The sequence below is a fragment of the Coregonus clupeaformis genome, chromosome 40 (genome assembly GCF_020615455.1).
Source record: "Coregonus clupeaformis isolate EN_2021a chromosome 40, ASM2061545v1, whole genome shotgun sequence".
Classification (NCBI taxonomy): Eukaryota; Metazoa; Chordata; class Actinopteri; order Salmoniformes; family Salmonidae; genus Coregonus; species Coregonus clupeaformis.
The window spans coordinates 30,456,317-30,481,900 of record NC_059231.1 but is presented as its reverse complement, the minus strand read 5'-3'; the positions used below and the strand labels follow the sequence as shown (position 1 = coordinate 30,481,900).

Sequence of the window (25,584 nt, the reverse complement as noted above, 5' to 3'; positions counted from 1 at the left end):
ATGTCTGTGTTTCCATCAGCACTTCTTTAGGTTGGAGTCAGACTCATAGATTCTGGTGAACATTAAGCAATCTGTTCAATCACCTGCTATATGCGTATTCCCATGGAGCCCAGCACCATGGAATGATATTAGAGAATTCAATTATTCTTTTTCTGAATACAAATTCACAACGATTCAATTCAGATTCAATTTGTGGTGGCACTAATATCACTCCATACAGCACCCTCAGAAAACAACAATACAGGTTAGTCTACCAGGTGTAAATGTTTTGGTGGACAGACTTATGTAGGTCTATGTGGGTTGATCATTCCAAACTAATAAAACATACACTCAACTTTCTTAGGCATGTCCCCAGGCTAATTTAGAAACTACTTTATTAACAAGCATCCAGTAAATAAAGGACACATTTGTGTTATAAAACAATCAATCTACATTTACAATCTACTTTACAAGTCCGTTTTCTACTGTATTCTATGTAACACTGCCCTCTTGGGGCTCAGCAAAGTTACTGCGTTGTGTTGGGCAAGCGTTGTGGGCCTACAATGTAGTCAGGTCAACATTACCAATATGGACGGGCATTCACTGTGTCTTTCTGAGAAATACCACATGACCTTGAACACCACAAGAGATGTTTTCTTTCTATTTCTTATTTATTCAAAATTAAATGGTTTGATAGTCACATACAGTAATCACATTAATCAAAAACAGAGGGAAACCCTCACTGTGAACAAACTAATTCACACATTTGAACATCTTGGTAAAAAATGTCATTGATCCTGATGAAATTAATTGAGGAACATGGTTAAATTTAGTACATGGTGTTGAAATATTTTACATTCATCAAAAATCATAAGGTTATTTGAAGAATAATTAATGAAGTGTTTACACAAAAGATATAACCAACATTGTTTTATAGTCTTCATTCCTCAGCATTGTAATGTTCCAAAGCTTTCTATTCTTTGGTCAGAGTCTCTGAAACCATTAAGTAATATTCTCCTGTACATTTTAAGACATCTTCTCATGCAAGTGGCCATGCTGTTTAATAATGTCCTTATGTGTTTATGTGTTTCTGCTTTTGATCAACTTGTCGCTATATTGGCAAGAGGCAAAAACTTAGTTGGATGCAGAAACAGTCTGCTACCTGGGCTGTCCTCAATCAGTGGCTCTATTTCCAGAGGGTGTAAGATGCCTCTTTAAACTTTTAATCAGTTATACAGTTATACTCAGAGATCCTCTGGCAATTTGCTGGTTTCTGGCTCACCGTTCTAACTGATTGTTGGCTGCTGAACTGTTGGTCATTGGCTCATCGTTCTCACTGGTTGTTGACTGGTTGTTGGCTCACCGGTCTGTCTGCTGGTTGTTGGCTCACTGGTCTTGTTGCTGGTCGTAGGCACACCAGTCTGTTGGCTGGTCTGTTTACTGTTTGTTGGCACACCAATCTGATTGATGGTTGTTGGCTCACCAGTCTGTTGGTTGGTTGTCGGCTCACCTTTCATCATTCTCTTACTTTTCGTGTCTGGTGCTGTTGAGGTGGATCTTATTACCATCGATGACGTCTCTGGACGACCCCTCGGGCGATGTCCGTACTGCACTAGAGAAGGACACGCTCACCTGCCTCTTCAGGATCTTCAGCACCTTCATCTTGTAACCCTTACAGGCAAAGAAGTAGATGAACGGATCCAGGCAGGAGTTGAGGTTCATCAGACACACAGTGAAGTGTAAGGAGATCTGGAAGGTTGTGAGTTCAGCACAGTCTGGTTTGTAGATCAGTTTTCGGATCATGTATTGGAGGAGGTCGATGTGATAGGGGCTGAAACAGACCACGAACACCAGGGAGACGCAGCAGATCACCCCGATGGCTTTTTGGCTGCGCCCCGACTTGTCCGTCAGGTGATTGGCCTTGGCGGCAAGGCAGAGTTTACAGCACAGTATGGAGTAGCACACCAGGATGGTCACCACGGGGACTCCGTAGCCTAGGAATACGGCGCCAATCAGGATATAGGAGATGTTGGGCACCGGTTCGAAGTTGGGATACTCCATACAGGTGATGAAGCCATCAGGTTCCTCATTAGTCATGGGCATGGAGAGGAGGGGCAGAGTTTGTATTAAGACCAGAAACCACACCCCGACGCAGATGTACCGAACATTGGAGACCTTACGGAAGCGTGCGAATCGGAGCGGCAAGACGACAGCAATGAACCGGTCCACACTGAGGCAGGTCATGAAGTTGACCCCGGCGTAAGTGTTGATGTAGAAGATCAGCCCCACGATCTTACATAGAATCTCCCCCAGGGGCCAGTGGAAGCCCAGGGCGTAGTAGATTATCCGTAACGGTAGTGACAGTGTGAACAGGATGTCGGAAATGACCAGGTTGGCGGAGTAGAGTGTGGTGGAGTTCAACTTCTTCACATTGGGGCGGATGATGTGGAAGGCCAGGGCGTTGCCCAGCAACCCCACAGAGAAGATGATGCAGTAGAAGAGGGGCATGAGGACTCGGGCGTACTCCCGGTGGTTGTACAGGGTAATGCACGTGTCTGAGTCATTGCGGGTGGGGGTTGGATGGCTGGAGGTTGGAGTCTGGTTGAAGGTCCTTATCACCTCCATCTTTGGGCCAGTAGAGAGGGAAGCTAGCTGTATCTGTAAAAATAAGAAAAATGCAGCTTTGTCAATGTCAACATGTTCATGTTTGCAGTTAGTAGTACACATCAATATTGACTGAATGGATATAGATGTACACTGAGTGTACAAATCCTTAAGAACACCTGCTCTTCCCATGAAATAGACTGACCAGGTGAATCCAGGTGAAAGCTATGATCACTTATTGATGTCACTTGTTAAATCCACACAGGTTAAAGAAGGATTTTTAAGCCTTGAGACAATTGAGACAAGGATTGTGTATGTGTGCCTTTCAGAGGGTGAGATTTAAGTGCCTTTGAACGGGGAATGGTAGTAGGTGCCAGGCGCACCGGTTTCTGTCAAGAACTGCAGTGCTGCTGTGTTTTTCACGCTCAACAGTTTCCCGTGTGTATCAAGAATGGTCCAGCACTCAAAGGAGATCCAGCCTAGTTGACACAACTGTGGGAAGCATTGGAGTCAACATGGATCAGCATCCCTGTGGAACGCTTTCGACACCTTGTAGAGTCCATGACCCCAGTAAATTGAGGCTGTTTTGAGGGCAAAAGGGGGGAGGGGGTGCAACTCAATATTAGGAAGGTGTTCATAATATTTTGTACACTCTGTGTATAGGTACACATATAGGACACGCTAAATGACCCATTTAATTTAGCTTATTTATTTGACATTTCTAACATGAATCTATACGAAGCACAAACAGTCAGTCATGCCCCAGTTGGCTTGGGTACAGCCACAGTCGTCATGACGGAAGTCTACGAACAATACTAGGGATTTTCACTGCACACACATGCAGTGGTCACATCACAGAAACATATTTGTGTTGAAAGGCACTTGCACACTAGAAAGTCTACATCCCTATAGGGCACTCATACACTAGGGATTATGCATCCCTACACTCTTAGGGTGCGTTCACGAATCCTGGACCCTGCCCAGGCTGTGGGTCCAAGATCCAGGACCAGGGTACCAGGTATTGTGACCCGGCAACACCCTGTGCTGATGTTCGCGTGCAAAAACTTGAACATACAAAGTTGCAACCAAGTAATTTTTGTTATTTTCCGTTGGTCATTCAACTTTTGTTAGCCAGCTAACGTTAGTTTGACATACTATTAACTAGCTTAATTAGATAAATTAGCTAAGATACAACGCAATGAGTTCAAGTAAGGGCAAAGGGGCAACATGAACTTTCTGTGAAACAGAGACCTTATTGGAGATCTGGGAAAATAAGAGTATGAAGACGGAATTGGCAAACACCCACAAAATACGGTGGTGTTGTCATGAGCCCTCTCACTCCACCGGGTTACCACCTTAATGTGTTTCCACTATCTTCCACTCTGCTCATCTCTCTCTCTCTACTCAGCCTAACTAGCTCCACCTGTCCCTGCTCTGCTCGGCTCTAATTACTCTGCCAGCTGCGCTGCATTACCCACTAACCTCTCCCAGTATTTAAAGTCCTGTCTTTCAGCTCTCCTTTGTCAGATCGTCTGCAAAGCTCACACCCGGAACCTGTGTGCTCGCGCTTCTGGCTCACCCTTGTTTTGTGACCCCGGACCTGCCTGATTCTTGGATACTCTTCTGCCCCAGGAAAACCAGACCGGCTTTCTGCCATTACGACTCCCTGACTACTCTTCGACCCCGGTAACTCTGACCAGCCTTCTGCCTTGCTACAACGTATTTGGATTTCCCTTGAACTGTACTTCTGCCTTGTTTCATCCGCCCCGTTGTGTCTGTGTTTCCTCCCCCCCCAGGACTTCTGGACCACCAACCACCGGCGTCATCGGACGCATCGCTGCCACTGGGGGGGGGCACAGACCCAGCACATTGGACGGGATAACCCCTGGAGCCTTCACTCACTCCCTACTTCCCTTTTCCCTTAAGTTTTAATAAACTTTCTGGTGTGACGCAATTGTGGTCCTCTTGTCGTCTGTCTGAACCGTGACAGTACGATCTGACCATTATGGACTCAGCGCACACTTCCCCCGACATGGAAACCGAAGAACCTGAGCAACCCACCGCCATGCTACGCCTGGAACACACTGAGAGAGAGCTAGGCCGCATGAGCGGCGACATCACCTCTCTGCTTCAGGTCGGCCACCAACAGCATCAGCAGTTCCAGCAGCACCAGCAGCAGTCCCAGCAGCAGCAACAACAACTCGCCAGGATCATCCAACTCCTCACCAACCTTACCCCAGCCAGTCTGCCCACCAGCCCTGCCTCCGAGTTACCTGCCCCGGTCATTGCAGCCGCTGCCCCGGAACCCAAGATTGGAAACCCCGAGCGGTTCAACGGCGATTCTACCCAGGTCCGGCCATTCCTGACTAGCTGCCGACTTCAGTTCTCCTTGCAGCCAAGGACCTTCGCCACGGAGGGGCTAGGGTCGGGTATGCCATCACTCACCTGACGGGCCGAGCTCGACTCTGGGGAACAGCAGAGTTCGAACGTCAAACCCCCGCATGTGCAACCTTCGACCTGTTTGCTGAGGAGATGCTGAAGGTGTTTGACCTGGATTCACCAACCGCAGAGGCGTCTCGTGAACTGTTCAGTATTCGACAAGGCAGACGTACAGTCGCAGACCATTCCATCGACTTCCGAACCCTGGCAAGACGAAGTTCTTGGAACACACCATCGTTGGTGGACGCGTTCTTCCATAGCTTGGCTGACTATATCAAGGACGAGTTGGTCTCCCATGAACTGCCTTCCACTCTTGATGAAGCCATCGCACTGACTGTCCGGATCGACAGAAGGATACAGACCCGTCGTCGTGAGAGGGGGCGCCAAGGTCCACCCACTACCGGCATTCGGAGAGATCCGACTGGGCTCCTGTCAGCTACTGCCACTCACCCAAGCCAGCTTGATCAGTCTGAGCCTATGGAGATTGGGCGAGCCTCTCTCACTCCTGCAGAGCGCCAGCGCCGCTTCACCTCAAACCTCTGCCTCTATTGTGGAGGTGATGGACATCGTGTGGTAACCTGCCCTTTAAAAGCCGAAGCTCACCGGGCATAGGGGAGTCCGGTTGAGCTCAATGACCATCCAGTCCTCCGACCGCAAACCCTTGCTGCAAGTTCACCTCCGCCTCTCTGACTCAACTCACACCCTGGCTGCCCTGGTGGATTCGGGCGCCGAAGCCAACATAATGGACATCAAGCTGGCACGCCAACTGGGACTGGAGAACCTCCGTTTGACACCTCCTATTCCTGCCCGGGCACTGGACGGACACTTACTCGGATCGGTCACTCATGTCACGGCCCCCGGTCTTGATGGGTCTGTCCGGAAACCATCAAGAAACTATCCAGTTTCACCTGCTCCCCTCTCCAGGCCAACCCCTCATCCTGGGTTACCCATGGCTCCGCTCGGCACAACCCTCAGCTCGACTGGGTGACCGGGGTGATCAGGGAGTGGGGAGAGGACTGCCACCGAACCTGCCTGCTTGCTGCCGCACTACCCCCCTCGGCCAGTACCTACTAACTCCGCTCCTGACCTCTCCCATGTCCCAGAATGCTACCATGGTCTCAGAGAAGTGTTTAACAAAGCAAGAGCCACATCTCTGCCCCCTCACCGACCGTACGACTGTGCCATCGACCTCCTCCCTGGAACAGCCCCTCCAAGGGGCCGTCTTTATTCGTTGTCTGCTCCTGAAAGAAGGTCCATGGAGGACTACATCAATGACTCTCTGTCCACAGGATTGATCCGTTCATCTTCATCTCCGGCTGGTGCTGGCTTCTTCTTTGTGGGGAAGAGGGACGGATCTCTTCGCCCCTGCATCGACTACAGGGGACTCAACGACATCACAGTGAAAAACCGTTACCCTCTCCCTCTGCTCACCTCTGCTTTTGAGTTGCTCCAGGGAGCCACTGTTTTTACCAAGTTGGATCTCAGAAACGCTTACCACCTAGTGCGGATCCGGGAGGGAGATGAATGGAAGACCGCATTCAATACACCAACAGGCCACTACGAGTATCTGGTTATGCCTTTTGGCCTCACCAATGCTCCTGCTGTGTTCCAGGCTCTAGTGAATGATGTACTGCGGGACATGTTAAACAAGTTTGTCTTCGTTTACCTGGATGACATCTTAATCTACTCCAGAAACCTGTCTGAACACACCCGCCATGTCCAGCAAGTCCTTCATCGTCTTCTGGAGAATTCCCTCTACGCCAAGGCAGAGAAATGTGAGTTTCACGTCAAGACAGTGGCCTTCCTGGGGTACATAGTGGCAGAGGGAAGTATCCAAATGGATCCTGCCAAAGTATCAGCAGTCACTTCATGGCCAGTTCCGGAGAACAGAAAGAAGCTGCAACAGTTTCTGGGGTTTGCTAACTTCTATAGAAAGTTTATCCGGAACTACAGTACCGTTGCTGCCCCTCTCACTGCTCTAACCAGCACCAAGCAACCCTTCACCTGGACCCCAGCAGCCGACAAGGCCTTCAGTACCCTCAAGGTAAGGTTCACCTCCGCTCCCATCCTCCAGATGCCTGACGTGGACCGGCAATTCATTGTGGAGGTGGACGCCTCGGATGTGGGAGTTGGTGCTGTGATTTCTCAGTGGGCTGCGGAGGATAGGAAGCTCCATCCCTGTGCCTTTTTCTCACGTCGGTTGTCCCCCTCTGAGTGCAATTACGACATAGGGAACCGAGAGCTGCTGGCTGTGAAGCTTGCCTTGGAGGAGTGGCGTCACTGGCTGGAGGGGTCCACCATTCCATTTCTCGTTTGGACCGATCATAAGAACTTGGAGTACATCCGCACGGCCAAACGGTTGAACTCCAGGCAGTCCCGCTGGGCCCTGTTCTTCACCAGGTTTAATTTCACTCTGTCATACCGGCCTGGATCACGCAACACCAAGCCAGACGCCCTCTCCCGTCAATTCCAGAAGGATGACAACCCCTCCAAGGATCCTGTGTCGATTCTGCCAAGTCCCTGCATCGTAGCAGCTCTGACCTGGGCTGTTGAGGAACAGGTGCTGGAAGCTCTCCGTAACCAGCCCGGTCCCAGCACTTGCCCAGCTGACCGCCTTTTTGTCCCCGAAAGCCCTAAGGTCCCAGGTCGTTCAGTGGGGACATGACTCCCGCCTAGCTTGTCACCCTGGCTCCACCCGCACTTACAACCTGCTCGCCCAGAGGTTCTGGTGGCCCGCTCTGAGAAAGGATGTACGGGAATTCGTCCAAGCCTGCCCCATCTGCAACCAACACAAGTCTTCCTGCCAGCCCCCAGCCGGATTGCTGCAGCCCCTGCCTGTGCCCAGACGTCCCTGGTCTCACATCGCCCTTGACTTTGTCACGGGGCTGCCCCCTTCAAGGGGCAAGACCGTCATTCTCACCATAGTTGACCGATTCAGCAAGATGGCACACTTCATTCCCCTCCCCAAGCTCCCAACCGCCAAGGAGACCGCCCAGGTGGTCCTGGAACACGTCTTCCGGATCCACGGACTGCCAAAGGATGTAGTTTCTGACCGTGGTCCACAATTCTCCTCCGCTTTTTGGAAGGAGTTCTGTCACCTGCTGGGAGCCACAGTCAGTCTGACTTCCGGATTCCATCCCCAATCCAATGGGCAGTCAGAGCGGGCAAATCAGGAGCTCGAGAAGGCACTGCGATGCATGACCTCACGCAACCCCCCACTCCTGGTCGCAGCAATTGACATGGGTGGAGTACGCACACAATTCTCTGACCTGCTCTGCCATCGGTATGTCCCCTTTCCAATGTGTTTATGGATACCAGCCTCCTCTATTTGCCAGTCAGGAAGGGGAGGTTACTTGCCCATCTGCACTTGCGTTTGCCCGTCGATGTCGCCGCACCTGGTCACAGGCCCGAGCCACACTTCTCAGATCCGTTGCCAGCTACACTAGCGGGGCCAACCGTCGGAGAATCCCTGCTCCCACCTACCATGTTGGTCAAAGGGTGTGGTTGTCGTCAAGGAACCTGCCACTCAGGGTGGAGTCGCAGAAGTTGGCACCTCGGTTCATTGGCCCATTCCCTATCATAAGAGTGATTAGCCCAACTGCTGTCCGGCTCCAACTGCCTAATTCCATGAGGGTGCACCCCACTTTCCATGTGTCTAGGATTAAGCCCATTCATGAGAGTCCGCTGGTCCCTGCTGCGCCTTGTCCTCCTCCTCCACAGCTCGTCGATGGTGGTCTGGTTTACACCGTCCGCCGCCTGCTTCGGTCCAGACGGAGGGTAGGGGTCTCCAGTACCTCATTGACTGGGAGGGCTATGGACCTGAGGAAAGGACCTGGGTGCCAGCTAGTCGGATTGTGGATAGGACTCTCATCACCGCCTTCCACCAACGGCATCCTGATCAACCTGCAATCCGTAGGGGGCCGCCCCAGAGGGATCCCTAACCGTCCTGCCCGCTCGGCTTCCTGTCCTGTGCCTGATCCTGTCTCGGGACCTGTCCCATCTCCCGACCACGGCCCTCCGGCTTCCTCCGAGGATGAGGGCGTTCGCTCGGACCGTTCGGAGGAGTTCTAGCCCTCCTCCGGCTCCCCTCCTCCCGCCCGGCGTGGTGTTGCTCTTGGGACTTCTGGGGCCGTCCCTTGGGGGGTTCTGTCATGAGCCCTCTCACTCCACCGGGTTACCACCTTAATGTGTTTCCACTATCTTCCACTCTGCTCATCTCTCTCTCTCTACTCAGCCTAACTAGCTCCACCTGTCCCTGCTCTGCTCGGCTCTAATTACTCTGCCAGCTGCGCTGCATTACCCACTAACCTCTCCCAGTATTTAAAGTCCTGTCTTTCAGCTCTCCTTTGTCAGATCGTCTGCAAAGCTCACACCCGAACCTGTGTGCTCGCGCTTCTGGCTCACCCTTGTTTTGTGACCCCGGACCTGCCTGATTCTTGGATACTCTTCTGCCCCAGGAAAACCAGACCGGCTTTCTGCCATTACGACTCCTGACTACTCTTCGACCCCGGTAACTCTGACCAGCCTTCTGCCTTGCTACAACGTATTTGGATTTCCCTTGAACTGTACTTCTGCCTTGTTTCATCCGCCCCGTTGTGTCTGTGTTTCCTCCCCCCCCCCAGGACTTCTGGACCACCAACCACCGGCGTCATCGGACGCATCGCTGCCACTGGGGGGGGGGGGCACAGACCCAGCACATTGGACGGGATAACCCCTGGAGCCTTCACTCACTCCCTACTTCCCTTTTCCCTTAAGTTTTAATAAACTTTCTGGTGTGACGCAATTGTGGTCCTCTTGTCGTCTGTCTGAACCGTGACAGGTGTATGGGAATATTTGTGAACATATGGGAGCAAAAGGCTATTTAACCATTTACTGCAGTGGGCTAAATCTGTCACAAAGAGTGATTCTTGGTAGTTTTAAACAAATCTACTTTGAAACAAAAGTATACACCTCACAAACATGGTTATGGGCTTAAAGAAATAAGACAGATATAGAGTTGAGTTTGCATCCCAATATTACACTTTATGTGCATTCTGAAAATATTCCAAACCCTTGACTTTTTCCACATTTTGTTAGGTTATTCTAAAATGGATTAAATTGTTTATTTTCCACATCAATCTACACACAATACGCCATAATGACAAAGAAAAAACGGAAATATGACATTTACGTAAGTATTCAGACCCTATACTCAATACTCAATTACAGCCTCGAGTCTTCCTGGGTATGATGCTATAAGCTTGGCACCCTGTATTTGTGGAGTTTCTCCCATTCTTCTCTGAAGATCCTCTCAAGCTCTGTCAGGTTGGATGGGAAGCGTCGGTGCACAGCTATTTTCAGGTCTCTCCAGAGATCTTCGATCGGGTTCAAGTCCAGGCTCTGGCTGGGCCTTTCAAGGACATTCAAAGACTTGTCCCGAAGCCAATCCTGTGTTGTCTTGGCTGTGTGCTTAGGGTTGTTGTCCTGTTGGAAGGTGAACCTTAACCCCAGTCTGAGGTCCTGAGCGCTCTGGGGCAGGTTTTCATCAAGGATCTCTCTGTACTTTGCTCCGTTCATCTTTCCCTCGATCTTGACTAGTCTCCCAGTCCCTGCCGCTGAAAAACATTCCCACAGCATGATGCTGCCACCACCATGCTTCACCGTAGGGATGGTGCCAGGTTTCCTCCAGACATGACGCTTGGCATTCAGGCCAAATAGTTCAATCTTTGTTTCAACAGACCAGAGAATCTTGTTTCTCATGGTCTGAGAGTCTTTAGGTGCCTTTTGGCAAACTCGAAGCTGGCTGTCATGTGCCTTTTACTAAGGAGTGGCTTCCGTCTGGCCACTCTACCATTAAGGCCTGATTGGCGGAGTGCTGCAGAGATGGTTGTCCTTCTGGAATGTTCTCCCATCTCCACAGAGAACTCTGGAGCTCTTGGTGGTTCCAAACTTCTTCCATTTAAGAATGATGGAGGCTACTGTGTTCTTGGGGACCTTCAATGCTGCAGAAATGTGTTGGTACCCTTCCCCAGATCTGTGCCTCGACACAATCCTGTCTCTGAGCTCTACGGACAATTCCTTTGACCTCATGGCTTGGTTTTTGCTCTGACATGCACTGTCAACTGTTGGACCTTATAGGACAGCTGTGTACCTTTCCAAATCATGTCCAATCAATTGAATTTATCACAGGTAGACAATCAAGTTGTAGAAACCTCTCAAGGATGATCAATGGAAACCAGATGCACCTGAGCTCAATTTCAAGTCTCATAGCAAAGGGTCTGAATACTTATGTAAATAAGGTATTTCTGTCTTCTTTTAAAAAATATAAATTAGCAAACATTTCTATAAACCTGTTTTTCCTTTGTCATTATGGGGTATTGTGTGTAGATTGATGACGACATTTATTTATTTTATTCCATTTTAGAATAAGGCTGTAACGTAACAAAATGTGGAAAATGTCAAGGGGTCTGAATTCTTTCCTAATGCACTGTACAACACAGAATACTGAAATATAACAAAATTGATTGACATTGAAACACCGTTTTTTATTAATTATGAAATTATGAAAAACATTAATAACATTCCACCCATGAAGCCAAAGAGGGCACTTTTGGTCATTTACTGCAGGAAAGGGCTACGGAATGCAGAGCAGTACAGGACAAAGATTTACAAAATACACTCACAATATATTTCAGTGAGTGATGCACTGACGAGGTTGGGAAGCTCGTCGGATGAAAAGGACAAGTGTCAATACTTCGGCATGATTGACATTATCATTGGCTCATGATCAACAAGCAACCCAATTGGAACTGTGGATACGTCGTCAGAGACAAGTCCTGTGCCTGGTGCTGCAAGTCAAAGTCCAAACCAGACACTGAACAGTTTATCATCTGAAATGGACAATTCCTTCCCCAGTGGTAAGTTGACAGTAGGCTATGCATAGCAGAGTTAACTGTAAGTTAACGTGAGCTAGCTAGCAAAAAATGATAACGTTAGGCCATGTAACATTAGCATGTGATTAGTCCACTGATAAATCACACGTCCGTTGCTTACAATATGTAGGCTATGCATAGCAATAATACACTGTAGCAATAGCAATGATGCATAGCAATGATACACTGTCAGTTAGCTACAGTGGCTTGTGAAAGTATTCACCCCCCATTTTTCCTATTTTGTTGCCTTACAACCTGGAATTAAAATGGATTTATGGGGGGTTTGTATCATTTGATTTACACAACATGCCTACCACTTTGAAGATGCAAAATATGTTTTATTGTGAAACAAACAAGAAATAAGACCAAAAAAAACAGAACTTGAGTGTGCATAACTATTCACCCCCCCCAAAGTCAATACTTTGTAGAGCCACCTTTTGCAGCAATTACAGCTGCAAGTCTCTTGGGGTTTTTCTCTATAAGCTTGGCACATCTAGCCACTGGGATTTTTGCCCATTCTTCAAGGCAAAACTGCTCCAGCTCCTTCAAGTTGGATGGGTTCCACTGGTGTACAGCAATCTTTAAGTCATACCACAGATTCTCAATTGGATTGAGGTCTGGGCTTTGACTAGGCCATTCCAAGACATTTAAATGTTTCCCCTTAAACCACTCGAATGTTGCTTTAGCAGTATGCTTAGAGTCATTGTGCTGCTGGAAGGTGAACCTCCGTCCCAGTCTCAAATCTCTGGGAGACTGAAACAGGTTTCCCTCAAGAATTTCCCTGTATTTAGCGCCATCCATCATTCCTTCAATTCTGACCAGTTTCCCAGGCCTGCAGATGAAAAACATCCCCACATTATGATGCTGCCACCACCATGCTTCACTGTGGTGGATGGTGTTCTCGGGGTGATGAGAGGTGTTGGGTTTGCGCCAGACATAGCGTTTCCTTGATGGCCAAAAAGCTCAATTTTAGTCTCATCTGACCAGAGTACCTTCTTCCATATGTTTGGGGAGTCTCCCACATGCTTTTTGGCAAACAAAAAACGTGTTTGCTTATTTTTTTATTGAAGCAATGGCTTTTTTCTGGCCACTCTTCTGTAAAGCCCAGCTCTGTGGAGTGTACGGCTTAAAGTGGTCCTATGGACAGATACTCCAATCTCCGCTGTGGACAGATACTCCAATCTCTGCTGCTCCTTCAGGGTTATCTTTGGTCTCTTTGTTGCCTGTCTGATTAAGTTTTGGTGGGCGGCCCTCTCTTGGCAGGTTTGTTGTGGTCCCATATTCTTTCCATTTTTTAATAATGGATTTAATGGTGCTCCGTGGGATGTTCAAAGTTTCTGATATTTTTTTATAACCCAACCTGGATCTGTACTTCTCCACAACTTTTCCCTGACCTGTTTGGAGAGCTCCTTGGTGTTCATGGTGCCACTTGCTTGGTGGTGCCCCTTGCTTAGTGGTGTTGCAGACTCTGGGGCCTTTCAGAACAGGTGTATATATACTGAGATCATGTGACAAATGATGTGACACTTAGAATGCACACAGGTGGACTTTATTTAACTAATTATGTGACTTCTGAAGGTAATTGGTTGCATCAGATCTTATTTAGGGGCTTCATAGCAAAGGGGGTGAATACATATGCACGCACCACTTTTCCGTTATTTATTTGTTCGAATTTTTTGAAACAAGTTATTTTTTTCATTTCACTTCACCAATTTGGACTATTTTATGTACGTCCATTACATGAAATCCAAATAAAAATCATTTTAAATTACAGGTTGTAATGCAACAAAATAGGAATTACGCCAAGGGGGCTTAATACTTTTGCAAAGGCACTGTATATAGGAGGACGGGCTCATTGTAATGGCTGGAAGGGAATGAACGGAACAGTCAAAAGTGGTTTCCATATTTTACATTTACATTTATATTTTAGTCATTTAGCAGACACTCTTATCCAGAGCGACTTACAGTAGTGAGTGCATATATTTTCATACTTTTTTTGTACAGATGTTTGATGTGTTTAAAAAAATAAAATCTTATTAAAAAATATATTTATTTATTAAAACATACAATCTACCTGCAGTGAAGCCGCTCAACATTTACATTACATTCAGTCATCTAAACTTCTCCCGTCCAGAGCGATCCAGAGGAGCAACCAGGGTCAAGCGCCCCGCCCAAGAGCATGTCGACAGATCTCCCAAGTTTTATAAGTCAAAACGGGGACCCGAACCAGCAACCTGTCGGCCACCGTGTTTGATACCGTTCCATTTATTCCATTCCAGCCATTACAATGAGCCGTCCTCCTGTAGCTCCTCCCACCAGCCTCCATTGATATGCTCTTGGTAAAAGAGAATTACACTGTTTAGGCTTACCACTTCGAATTGTAAACATGAATGGGTGGCTACAATATAACAATTCTAGCCAAGATAGATCTAACAGACCATAATGATAGGTCTGCTCTAGGTCCCGTGTAGCTCAGTTGGTAGAGCATGGCGCTTGCAACGCCAGGGTTGTGGGTTAGATTCCCACGGGGGGCCAGTATGAAAAAAATGTATGTACTCACTAACTGTAAGTCGCTCTGGATAAGAGCATCTGCTAAATGACAAAAATGTAAAATCTAGGCTTATTTGAAAACAGAATATGAAACATTTTAAATTAAATTATATATGCCTGCCATCATGTGTCATTTTGGCTTGTGTTCTTCATTGATATTAGATTGCTGGTATCACGTAACAGACAACATTGTAACTGCACTTGTGGCTACATTTTCGTGACTGTTTGTATAGGCTATAGTGGCAACAAGTTGCAGAGAAATAGCCAGGCATCTTTTTATCACCTTGTTGCATGTTTTTGGATGAGTATGCTGAGAAACATATTCAACCTCATTAACTCTTGATTCATCCTTAAAAACTGTTGGCCTCAGAGTTGTTGTGTGAGACTCCTGTCTTGGTTTAGGCAGATAGGGGGAATTCCGACCCGAGTTAAGTGCGCGTAAATGTAACGTAATTCCCTTTTTATGCACCTTTCTCTCTACACATATTCTGACATTGAACTTAAGCATGAGAATAGCATGCTATTCGTTTTGGGTGTACATCAAATAAATGAATGTGTGGTGGAGGTGTGTCTACAGATTTTGACCTTTACTTATTTCCCTCATAATACCACCACCTTTATGCGCGATGAAATGATTAATAAAGTCGAGCAACCTGTCGGTTCCAAGTGAAAAAACACATTTATGTTTTCTGATAGAAATAACACCATTCTCCATTTTGATAAGCTCTATTAATAATAGCTAGGTATATGAGTGAGCCGTTTGGATAAGGGGGTTGTAGATATACAGTACCAGTCAAGAGTTTGGACACACCTACTCATTCAAGGGTTTTTCTTTATTTTTACTATTTTCTACATTGTATTATTCTACATTGTAGAATAATAGTGAAGACATAATGATATGCCATTTAGCAGACGCTTTTATCCAAAGCGACTTACAGTTATGTGTGCATTTTTTTTTTTTTTACGTATGGGATCGAACCCACTACCCAGGCGTCACAAGCGCCATGCTCTACCAATTGAGCTACAGAGGACCAATTGAAGGGGGACAACTTTGAAGAATCTCAAATATAAAATATATTTTGATTTGTTTAACACTTTTTTGGTTAATAGTATGAAAAAAATGTATGCACTCACTAACTGTAAGTCGCTCTGGATAAGAGCGTCTGCTAAATGACTAAAATGTAAAAATGTACATGATTCCATATGTGTTATTTCATGGTTTTGATGTCTTCACTATTATTCAACAATGTAGAAAATAGTAAAAATAAAGAAAAACCCTTGAATGAATAGGTGTTTCCAAACTTTTGACTGGTACTGTAAATTACAAATGTTTTATATTTATTTTACCTTATGATCTCTGGTGTGATGGAGTGAGAGTGTGGGTGTGTGATGGTCGGTATATTCCTGCTCGTTAGCTACATCTGCTGGCCAGGAGTGAGGGCGGCCCGGAAGGGTAAGAGCCTAGTTACACACACATTAATATAATGAGCTTGGAGGTTGGGTGGTGGCTGTTTGACCTGGATTTGGCCAGATCTGTTTTTGGTCTGGAGCAGCAAGAACTGACATGCAGAGCCCTCCAACGCGGAGAGGGATATCGAACCCAACGGGACAGGAACTTACCGGATGTTACTCAGCCGTAGACCTGACCCCAGTAAAGACAATCCTGTTTTCTTTTAAATCCACAACTAGAATCCCTCCACAGCCTCATAGAGGATCTAGATACATTTTCTAACCTCTCTGGATTACAACCAAATTATGACAAATGTACTATAATACGTATTGGATCACTAAAAAATAAAAATGTTACATTACCATGTAGTTTACCAATAAAATGGTCTGATGGTGATGTGGATATACTCGGAATACATATCCCAAAGGAAATAAATGATCTCACTTCAATAAATTTTAATAGAAAGTTAGCAAAAATAGATAAGATCTTGCTATCAATTTGTCAATTTGTGGAAAAATCACCCTGATTCACTTTTTAGTATTATCCCAGTTTACCTATTTGCTTATGGTCTTGCCTACGCCTAGCGAACAGTTTTTTAAATTATATGAGAAAAAAATATTCCATTTTATTTGGAATGGCAAATCAGAGAAAATTAAAAGGGCCTATTTATATAATGAATATGAATTCGGAGGACAGAAATTATTAAATATTGAAGCATTAGATCTATCACTAAAAGCTTCAGTCATACAAAAGTTATACTTAAATCCGAACTGGTTCTCAAGCAAATTAGTAAGATTGTCTCACCCAATGTTCAAGAATGGCCTTTTCCCCTTTATTCAGATTACAACAACTCATTTTCAGTTATTTGGAAAGGAAATCATCTCCCAAATATCACTATTTCTAAAACAAGCCATAGAAAGTTGGTTGCAATTTCAATTTAATCCTCCAGAAACGACAGAACAAATAATGCAACAAATAGTGTGGTTAAATTCAAATATACTAATTGACAAAAAAACTTTATTTTTTGACAGAATGTTTAAAAAAGGTATAATCTTCGTAAATGATATCATCGGTAGGACTGGTGGAGTTATGTCGCACATGCAGCTAACAAAAACATATGGAAATGTCTGCTCTACCCAAAATTACAACCAAATAATTGCAGCCTTACCGCAAAAGTGGAAGAGGAAAGTGGAAGGGGGAGAAAGTAAGGAACTTGTCTGTCGGCCTTGCATTAAAGAACATAATTGGTAAACTGTGATAAATAAAAACGTATATCAGTTTCACTTAAGGACCAAAGGATTGACAGCCGTCCCATATAGATTGCAAAATAGTTGGGAAGAGATTTTTGACGTACCGATCCCATGGCATAGTGTTTATGAACTGCCACGCAAAACGACACCGGATTCAAAAATTAGAATCTTTCAATTTAAATTATTATATAAAATTCTTGCTACCAATAGAATGTTATTTATATGGGGGATACAATCTTCCCAGCTCTGCAGATTTTGCTGTGAAGAGACAAAATCATTAGATCATTTGTTTTTGGTTCTGTCCATTTGTAGCTTGTTTTTGGACACAGGTCCAGGAATGGATAAAGGATTGCAATATTTACCTGGAGCTAACCTTGCAGATAGCATTACTGGGTGATCTGAAAAGTCATAGTCAATCGATCAATAATATAATAACACTTTTAGAAAATGTATATTTTTAATTCACAATCTGTAGAAGCAATGAGAATAGAAAGGTTCAGAACTTTTGTAAAACATCACAGTACGGTTGAAATATACAGTGAGGGAAAAAGGTATTTGATCCCCTGCTGATTTTGTACGTTTGCCCACTGACAAAGACACGATCAGTCTATAATTTTAATGGTAGGTTTATTTGAACAGTGAGAGACAGAATAACAACAACAACATTTTCTTGGTGACTATGGTCCCAGCTACCTTCAGATCATTGACAAGATCCTCCCGTGTAGTTCTGGGCTGATTCCTCACCGTTCTCATGATCATTGTAACTCCACGAGGTGAGATCTTGCATGGAGCCCCAGGCCGAGGGAGATTGACAGTTCTTTTGTGTTTCTTCCATTTGCAAAGAATCGCTGTTGTCAACTGTTGTCACCTTCTCACCAAGCTGCTTGGCGATGGTCATGTAGCCCATTCCAGCCTTGTGTAGGTCTACAATCTTGTCCCTGACATCCTTGGAGAGCTCTTTGGTCTTGGCCATGGTGGAGAGTATGGAATCTGATTGATTGATTGCTTCTGTGGACAGGTGTCTTTTATACAGGTAACAAGCTGAGATTAGGAGCACTCCCTTTAAGAGTGTGCTCCTAATCTCAGCTCGTTACCTTTATAAAAGACACCTGGGAGCCAGAAATCTTTCTGATTGAGAGGTGGTCAAATACTTATTTCCCTCATTAAAATGCACATCAATTTATAACATTTTTGACATGAATTTTTCTGATTTTTTTTGTTATTGTTCTGTCTCTCACTGTTCAAATAAACCTACCATTACAATTATAGACAGATCATTTCTTTGTCAGTGGGCAAACGTACAAAATCAGCAGGGGATCAAATATTTTTTTCCCTCACTGTATATGGCAAATATAAATCCTATATGGATGGTGTTAAGAGATAGATGGGAGGTGTTGAATGGAGTTGAAGGATGGGACTAATAACAAATAACAACAAATAATAACAAGATAACTAATAATGTAAGCATACTGTGTCCATAATAAGTATATAGGTTGTATGTTGGGAGCTTTTGGGAAAGAGCACAGTTAGAAAGATATGGCATATAGAAGCAAACCGGATGGACATCATGAAAATGATCGGAGAGGTTGAGAGTAGAAGAAGTTCAGGAGCAAAAAAAAATAAAAAATAAAATTATTATTGTAAAATTGACTGTGTCCATAAGGTGTAGATAGTAAGTATAGGCTGGAAGTAGAGGCCTGGGCATTGTTGTTCACTAATTTACCCCAAGTAGGGAAAGGATGGCTGGGTTGAAAAGTAATAAAGGGGAGTATATATATAAAAAACATGGGGGATTGGAAGTGATGCAGACAATTACATTGATATAAGTTACAATCTATCTGCAATATTAAGCTGATCTACCCCCAAAAAAAAAAAAAAAAAAAAAAAAAAAAGACAATCCTGTTGGAATTCTGTTTTATTTTGTTTGATACAGGTAAACAGCCTAGCTGTTCGTCAGCATAGAGGGAAGACCCGTGTAGAAAGGCTCAAAGAGGAGCTAGGTTTTTGGTTTGGTTTTATTAATACCCAGCGCTTTGGCACATTCTGTTGTTTATTTTCCTGAATAAAAGTCCTGGGTCGTTTCCCTGGAGAAAGATCCATATTGGGCTAAGCTGGTGTTACTTCACTCTCTCCTCACATATTTTTATTTGCACAAGTACTATAGCCTTTTGTCTGGAGTAAGAAAATGGTAAAAACAGTATGGCCACTATAGAGGTCCTATAATTTGCTGCTCTATATGTAATTATATGGTGGCCACAGCATTAGAGTAAGGTGTTACAAAAGGTGCTATCTAGAATCTAAAAGGCTGTCCACATAGGATAACCTTTTGAAGAAGCATTTTTGGTTCCAGGTAGAACCTATTTTGTTCCAGGTGGAACCCTTTTGGGTTCCACGTAGAACCCTTTCCACAGAGGGTTCTACATGGAACCCAAAAGAGTTCCACCTGGAACCAAAAAGGGTTCTACCTGAAACCAAAAATGGTTCTCCTATGGGGACAGCCGGAGAACCCTTCTGGAACCCTTTTTTTTGTTTCGAATGTATAGCTTCAGTATCAGTGAGCCACCTGCTTAAAAAAAATGTATATATTACTAAGTTATAAATTGGCCTGGTATAACAGCCAGGTCTCAAGCGTTCAACTTATTTGCCGTGTGCCCTTGGGTATGAGCTGCCTAAGTTGTTTTGATGATGTGAACCTAATCATGATTAATCAATTGTACATTGAACCTGAGAACAACATATTGTTAGCCATAGATTACAGTTCTCAATGTTGCAACTTTTGTTTAGCAAACATTTTTTGGTTTAGAATTTCGCTTCCCATTACTTTCCCAATTCTACCTAAATGTCAAGTCAAATAAATGCTTTACTTGAAATAATGAATACACAATCAACGATTGATGAAACCAAACCACAAACGTGCACTTACCAAAACCAGCTGTATAATTGCATTCTTCCAAAGTGTCAGAGTAAAGCAGGATAGTTCCTCCTTGGCATGAGACAATTGTCCTCTCAGAGTTCAGCAGAGACCACATTCCCCAGGATTCTAGAGCAGAGTGACACAGAGTGACAAATAGAGAACTAGGATTGAGGGGTGGGCTGGCGCTCATAACCATAGTGACATAATAATATCCTGTGTTGCTGTTAATGTATTTGAGTTTGTGGATCTCTCTCTCTCTCACCCTCTTTCTCTCCCCTCCACCCCCCATGTCTCTGCTTCTCTCTCCCTTTCTTGGTTAGTGAAACTGTCACTTGTTGATGCCCACAAAGCTCAAGCTATCGCATATCGACACGGTCAATGTTTTTATTTTTGTCTGTTTTTAAGACTATTTTGAATATTGTACAGAATATAGACAGGGAACTTAATCTCAGATTTAGTTTAGTAATTTACTACTTGTGTTAAGCATCTCTTTTAGAATGACAAACAGATTGCTCATTTGTTAATAATAATTAATTAATAAATAATGAATGTCAATTTAGCTACATATGATAGATAACTGATCACTAAGTGTTCAATGTTGCTATCCGCTCCCCCTCAAAATCATTAGGTGTCTCTTTTGTTCATACAGTGCCGTCAAAGTATTCACACCCCTTGCCTTTTTCCACATTTTGTTGCGTTACAAAGTGGGATTAAAATTGATTTAATTGTCTTTTCTTGTCAACGATCTGCACAAAATACTCTAATGACAAAGTAGGAGAAAAATTATAATATTAGTTTTTTTTAAATCATAATAAAATAAAACACAAATATATCTTGATTAGATAAATATTCCCCTGACTGCCTACATGTTAGAATCAGCTTTGACAGCAATTACAGCTACGAGTCTTTCTGGGTAACAGCTTTCCACACCTGGATTGTGCAACATTTGCCATTATTATTTTCAAAATTCTTTAAGCTCTGTCAAATTGTTTGTTGATCATTGCTAGACAACCATTTTCAGGTCTTGCCATATATTTTCGAGCAGATTTAAGTCAAAACTGTAACTCGGCCACTCAGGAACATTCACTGTCTTCTTGGCAAGCAACTCCAGTGTTGATTTGGCCTTGTGTTTTAGGTTATTGTCCTGCTGAAAGGTAAATTCATTTCCCAGTGTCTTGTGGAAAGCAGACTGAACCAGGTTTTTCCTCTAGGATTTTGCCTGTGCTTTGCTCCATTCCGTTTCTTAACGATTACACGCATACCCATAACATTATGCAGCCACCATTATGCTTGAAAACATGGAAAGTGGGACTCAGTAATGTGTTGTATTGGATTTGCCCCAAACAAATTTGTATTCAGGACAAAAAGATAATTGCTATGCCACATGTTTTTCCATGTTGAAATTATGGGGTATTGTGTGTAGGCCAGTAACAAAAAAATATCAATTTAATCCATTTTAAATTCAGTCTGTAACACAACAAAATAAGTAAAAATTAGATGGGTGTGAATACTTTCTGAAGGTACTGAAGTAAGTTGGTACTAAAAGTCTCTGAGGAAATTGTAAGTTATCTTGGAAACAGGGTGTGTCATGTGCATGTGTACCCTTGAGAGGATGTGGTTTCAGCCACGTGTGTGTTCATGGCCCCTTCTATCTGTTTCATATCTTGACAATCATTGACATTTCCTTATTTTCGTTGCTCTTTTTTTTGCTTTTGCAGTAAAGCTCTGGTTTGGTAGTTTGGTATCTCTTTCACGAACACGTACCTACAGTACTTTCAGAAAGTATTCACACCACTTGACTTTCTCCACATGTTGTTGTGTTACAGCCTGAATTAACCCTCCCGTTGTCCTAGGGTCAAAATGACCCGCCACTGTGTTGAACCAACTTTATTTAATTTTTATATTTTTGGGATCATTTGTGAGAAGGAGGCAGTGAGACTTCAAAGAAAGTATCACTGCCTCCTTCTCACAAATGATCCAAAAAATATAAAAATTAAATAAAGTTGGTTCAACACAGTGGCGGGTCATTTTGACCCTAGGACAACGGGAGGGTTAAAAATTCATTCATTTGAGTTTTTGTGTCACTGGCGTACACACAATACCCCATAATGTCAAAGTGTAATTATGTTTTGAGAATTTATTTGAAATTAATAAATAATGTAAAGCTGAAATGTCTTGAATCATTAAGTATTCAACCCCTTTGTTTTGGCAAGCCTAAATAAGTTCAGGAGTAAAAATGTGCTTAACCCTCAGTCGAGTAGTGATTTTCAAACAAAGATTCAACCACAAAGACCACAGAGGTTTTCCAATGCCTTGTAAAGAAGGGCACCTGTTGGTAGATGAGTAAAAAAAAAAGCAGACTTTGAATATCCGTTTGAGCATGGTGAAGTTATTAATTACACTTTCGATGTTGTATCAATACACCCAGTCACTACAAAGATACAGGCGTCCTTCCTAACTCAGTTGCCGGAGAGGAAGGTAAAAGCTCAGGGATTTCACCATTAGGCCAATGGTGACTTTAAAACAGTTACAGAGTTTAATGGCTGTGATAGGAGAAAACTGAGGATGGATCAACAACATTGTAGTTACTCCACAATACTAACCTAATTGACAGAGTGAAAAGAAGGAAGCCTGTACAGAATACAAAATATTCCAAAACATGCATCCTGTTTGCAACAACACACTAAAGTAATACTGCAAAAAATGTGGCAAGGCAATTATCTTTTGGTCCTGAATACAAAGTGTTATGTTTGGGGCAAATCCAATATAACACATTACTGAGTACCACTCTCCATATTTCAACCATAGTGGTGGCTGCATCATGTTATGGGTATGCTTGAAATCCTGGTTCAGTCTGCTTTCCACCAGACACTGGGAGATTAATTTACCTTTCAGCAGGACAATAATCTAAAACACAAGGCCAAATCTACACTGGAGTTGCTTACTGTCATGAGCCCTCTCACTCCACTGGGTTACCACCTTAAGTTGTTTCCACTCTGCTCACCACTCTCTCTCTACTCAGCCTAACTAGCTCCACCTGTCCCTGCTCTACTCGGCTCTAATTACTCTGCCAGCTGCGCTGCATTACCCACTAACCTCTCCCAGTATTTATAGCCCTGTCTTTCAGCTCTCCTGTGTCAGATCGTCTGCAAAGCTCACACCCGGAACCTGTTTGCTCGCGCTTCTGGCTCACCCTGGTTTTGTGACCCCGGACCTGCCTGGTTTTTGGATACTCTTCTGCCTCAGGAGATCCAGACCTGCTTCTGCCATTACGACTCCTGACTACTCTTCAATCCCGGTAACTCTGACCAGCCTTCTGCCTTGCTACTACGTATTTTGGATCTCCCTTGAACTGTACTGCTGCCTGGTTTCATTCCGCCCGTTGTGTCTGTGTTTCCTCCCCCCAGGACTTCTGGACCACCAACCACCGGCGTCATCGGACGCATCGCTGCCACTGGGGGGAGGCACAGACCCAGCACATCGGACGGGATAACCCCCTGGAGCCTTCACTCACTCCCTACATCCCTTTCCCCTTAAGTTTAAATAAACTTTCTGGTGTGACGCAATTGTGGTCCTCTTGTCGTCTGTCTGAACCGTGACAGTACGATCTGACCATTATGGACTCAGCGCACACTTCCCCCGACATGGAAACCGAAGAACCTGAGCAACCCACTGCCATGCTACGCCTGGAACACACTGAGAGAGAGCTAGGCCGCATGAGCGGCGACATCACCTCTCTGCTTCAGGCCGGCTACCAACAGCATCAGCAGTTCCAGCAGCACCAGCAGCAGTCCCAGCAGCAGCAACAACAACTCGCCATGATCATTCAACTCCTCACCAACCTGACCCCAGCCAGTCTGCCCACCAGCCCTGCCCCCGAGTTACCTGCCCCGGTCATTGCAGCCGCTGCTCCGAACCCAAGATTGGAAACCCCGAGCGGTTCAACGGCGATTCTACCCAGGTCCGGCCATTCCTGACTAGCTGCCGACTTCAGTTCTCCTTGCAGCCAAGGACCTTCGCCACGGAGGGGGCTAAGGTTGGGTATGCCATCACTCACCTGACGGGCCGAGCTCGACTCTGGGGAACAGCAGAGTTCGAACGTCAAACCCCCCGCATGTGCAACCTTCGACCGGTTTGTCGAGGAGATGCTGAAGGTGTTTGACCTGGATTCACCAACCGCAGAGGCGTCTCGTGAACTGTTCAGTATTCGACAAGGCAGACGTACAGTCGCAGACCATTCCATCGACTTCCGAACCCTGGCTAGACGAAGTTCTTGGAACACACCATCGTTGGTGGACGCGTTCTTCCATAGTTTGGCTGACTATATCAAGGACGAGTTGGTCTCCCATGAACTGCCTTCCACTCTTGATGAAGCCATCGCACTGACTGTCAGGATCGACAGAGGGATACAGACCCGTCGTCGTGAGAGGGGGCGCCAAGGTCCACCTACTACCGGCATTCGGAGAGATCCGACTGGGCTCCTGTCATCTACTGCCACTCACCCAGTTCAGCTTGATCAGTCTGAGCCTATGGAGATTGGGCGAGCCTCTCTCACTCCTGCAGAGCGCCAGCGACGCTTCACCTCAAACCTCTGCCTCTATTGTGGAGGTGATGGACATCGGGTGGTAACCTGCCCTTTAAAGGGCCGAAGCTCACCGGGCATAGGGGGAGTCCGGTTGAGTTCAATGACCATCCAGTCCTCCGACCGCAAACCCCTGCTGCAAGTTCACCTCCGCCTCCCTGACTCAACTCACACCCTGGCTGCTCTGGTGGATTCTGGCGCCGAAGCCAACATAATGGACATCAAGCTGGCACGCCAACTGGGACTGGAGAACCTCCGTTTGACACCTCCTATTCCTGCCCGGGCACTGGACGGACACTTACTCGGATCGGTCACTCATGTCACGGCCCCGGTCTCGATGGGTCTGTCCGGAAACCATCAAGAAACTATCCAGTTTCACCTGCTCCCCTCTCCAGGCCAACCCCTCATCCTGGGTTACCCATGGCTCCGCCCGGCACAACCCTCAGCTCGACTGGGTGACCGGGGTGATCAGGGAGTGGGGAGAGGACTGCCACCGAACCTGCCTGCTTGCCGCCGCACTGCCCCCCTCGGTCAGTACCTACTAACTCCGCTCCTGACCCCTCCAAGGACCCTGTGTCGATTCTGCCAAGTCCCTGCATCGTTGCAGCTCTGACCTGGGCTGTTGAGGAACAGGTGCTGGAGGCTCTCCGTAACCAGCCAGGTCCCAGCACTTGCCCAGCTGACCGCCTTTTTGTCCCCAAGACCTGAGGTCCCAGGTCGTTCAGTGGGGACATGACTCCCGCCTAGCTTGTCACCCTGGCTCCACCCGCACTTACAACCTGCTCGCCCAGAGGTTCTGGTGGCCCTCTCTGAGGAAGGATGTACGGGAATTCGTCCAAGCCTGCCCCATCTGCAACCAACACAAGTCGTCCTGCCAGCCCCCAGCCGGGATTGCTGCAGCCCCT

General features: G+C 45.5%; 1 protein-coding gene across 2 annotated transcripts; it reads right to left on the bottom strand.

Moving 5' to 3' along the window:
* Positions 1-460: 460 nt before the first annotated feature.
* On the bottom strand, positions 461-20,361 carry LOC121551166 (G-protein coupled receptor 183). Of its 2 annotated transcripts, none has more exons than XM_041863715.1 (2): positions 20,107-20,361; positions 461-2,637 (listed from the first exon to the last, which is right to left on the bottom strand). In XM_041863715.1, exon 2 carries the CDS (start codon positions 2,602-2,604, stop codon positions 1,504-1,506), a length of 1,101 nt encoding a protein of 366 aa, XP_041719649.1. In that variant the 5' UTR covers positions 2,605-2,637; positions 20,107-20,361; the 3' UTR covers positions 461-1,503. The 2 variants fall into 2 exon arrangements, with proteins under 2 accessions (XP_041719649.1, XP_041719655.1); XM_041863721.1 differs by lacking the exon at positions 20,107-20,361 and adding an exon at positions 17,546-17,581.
* Positions 20,362-25,584: the final 5,223 nt, after the last annotated feature.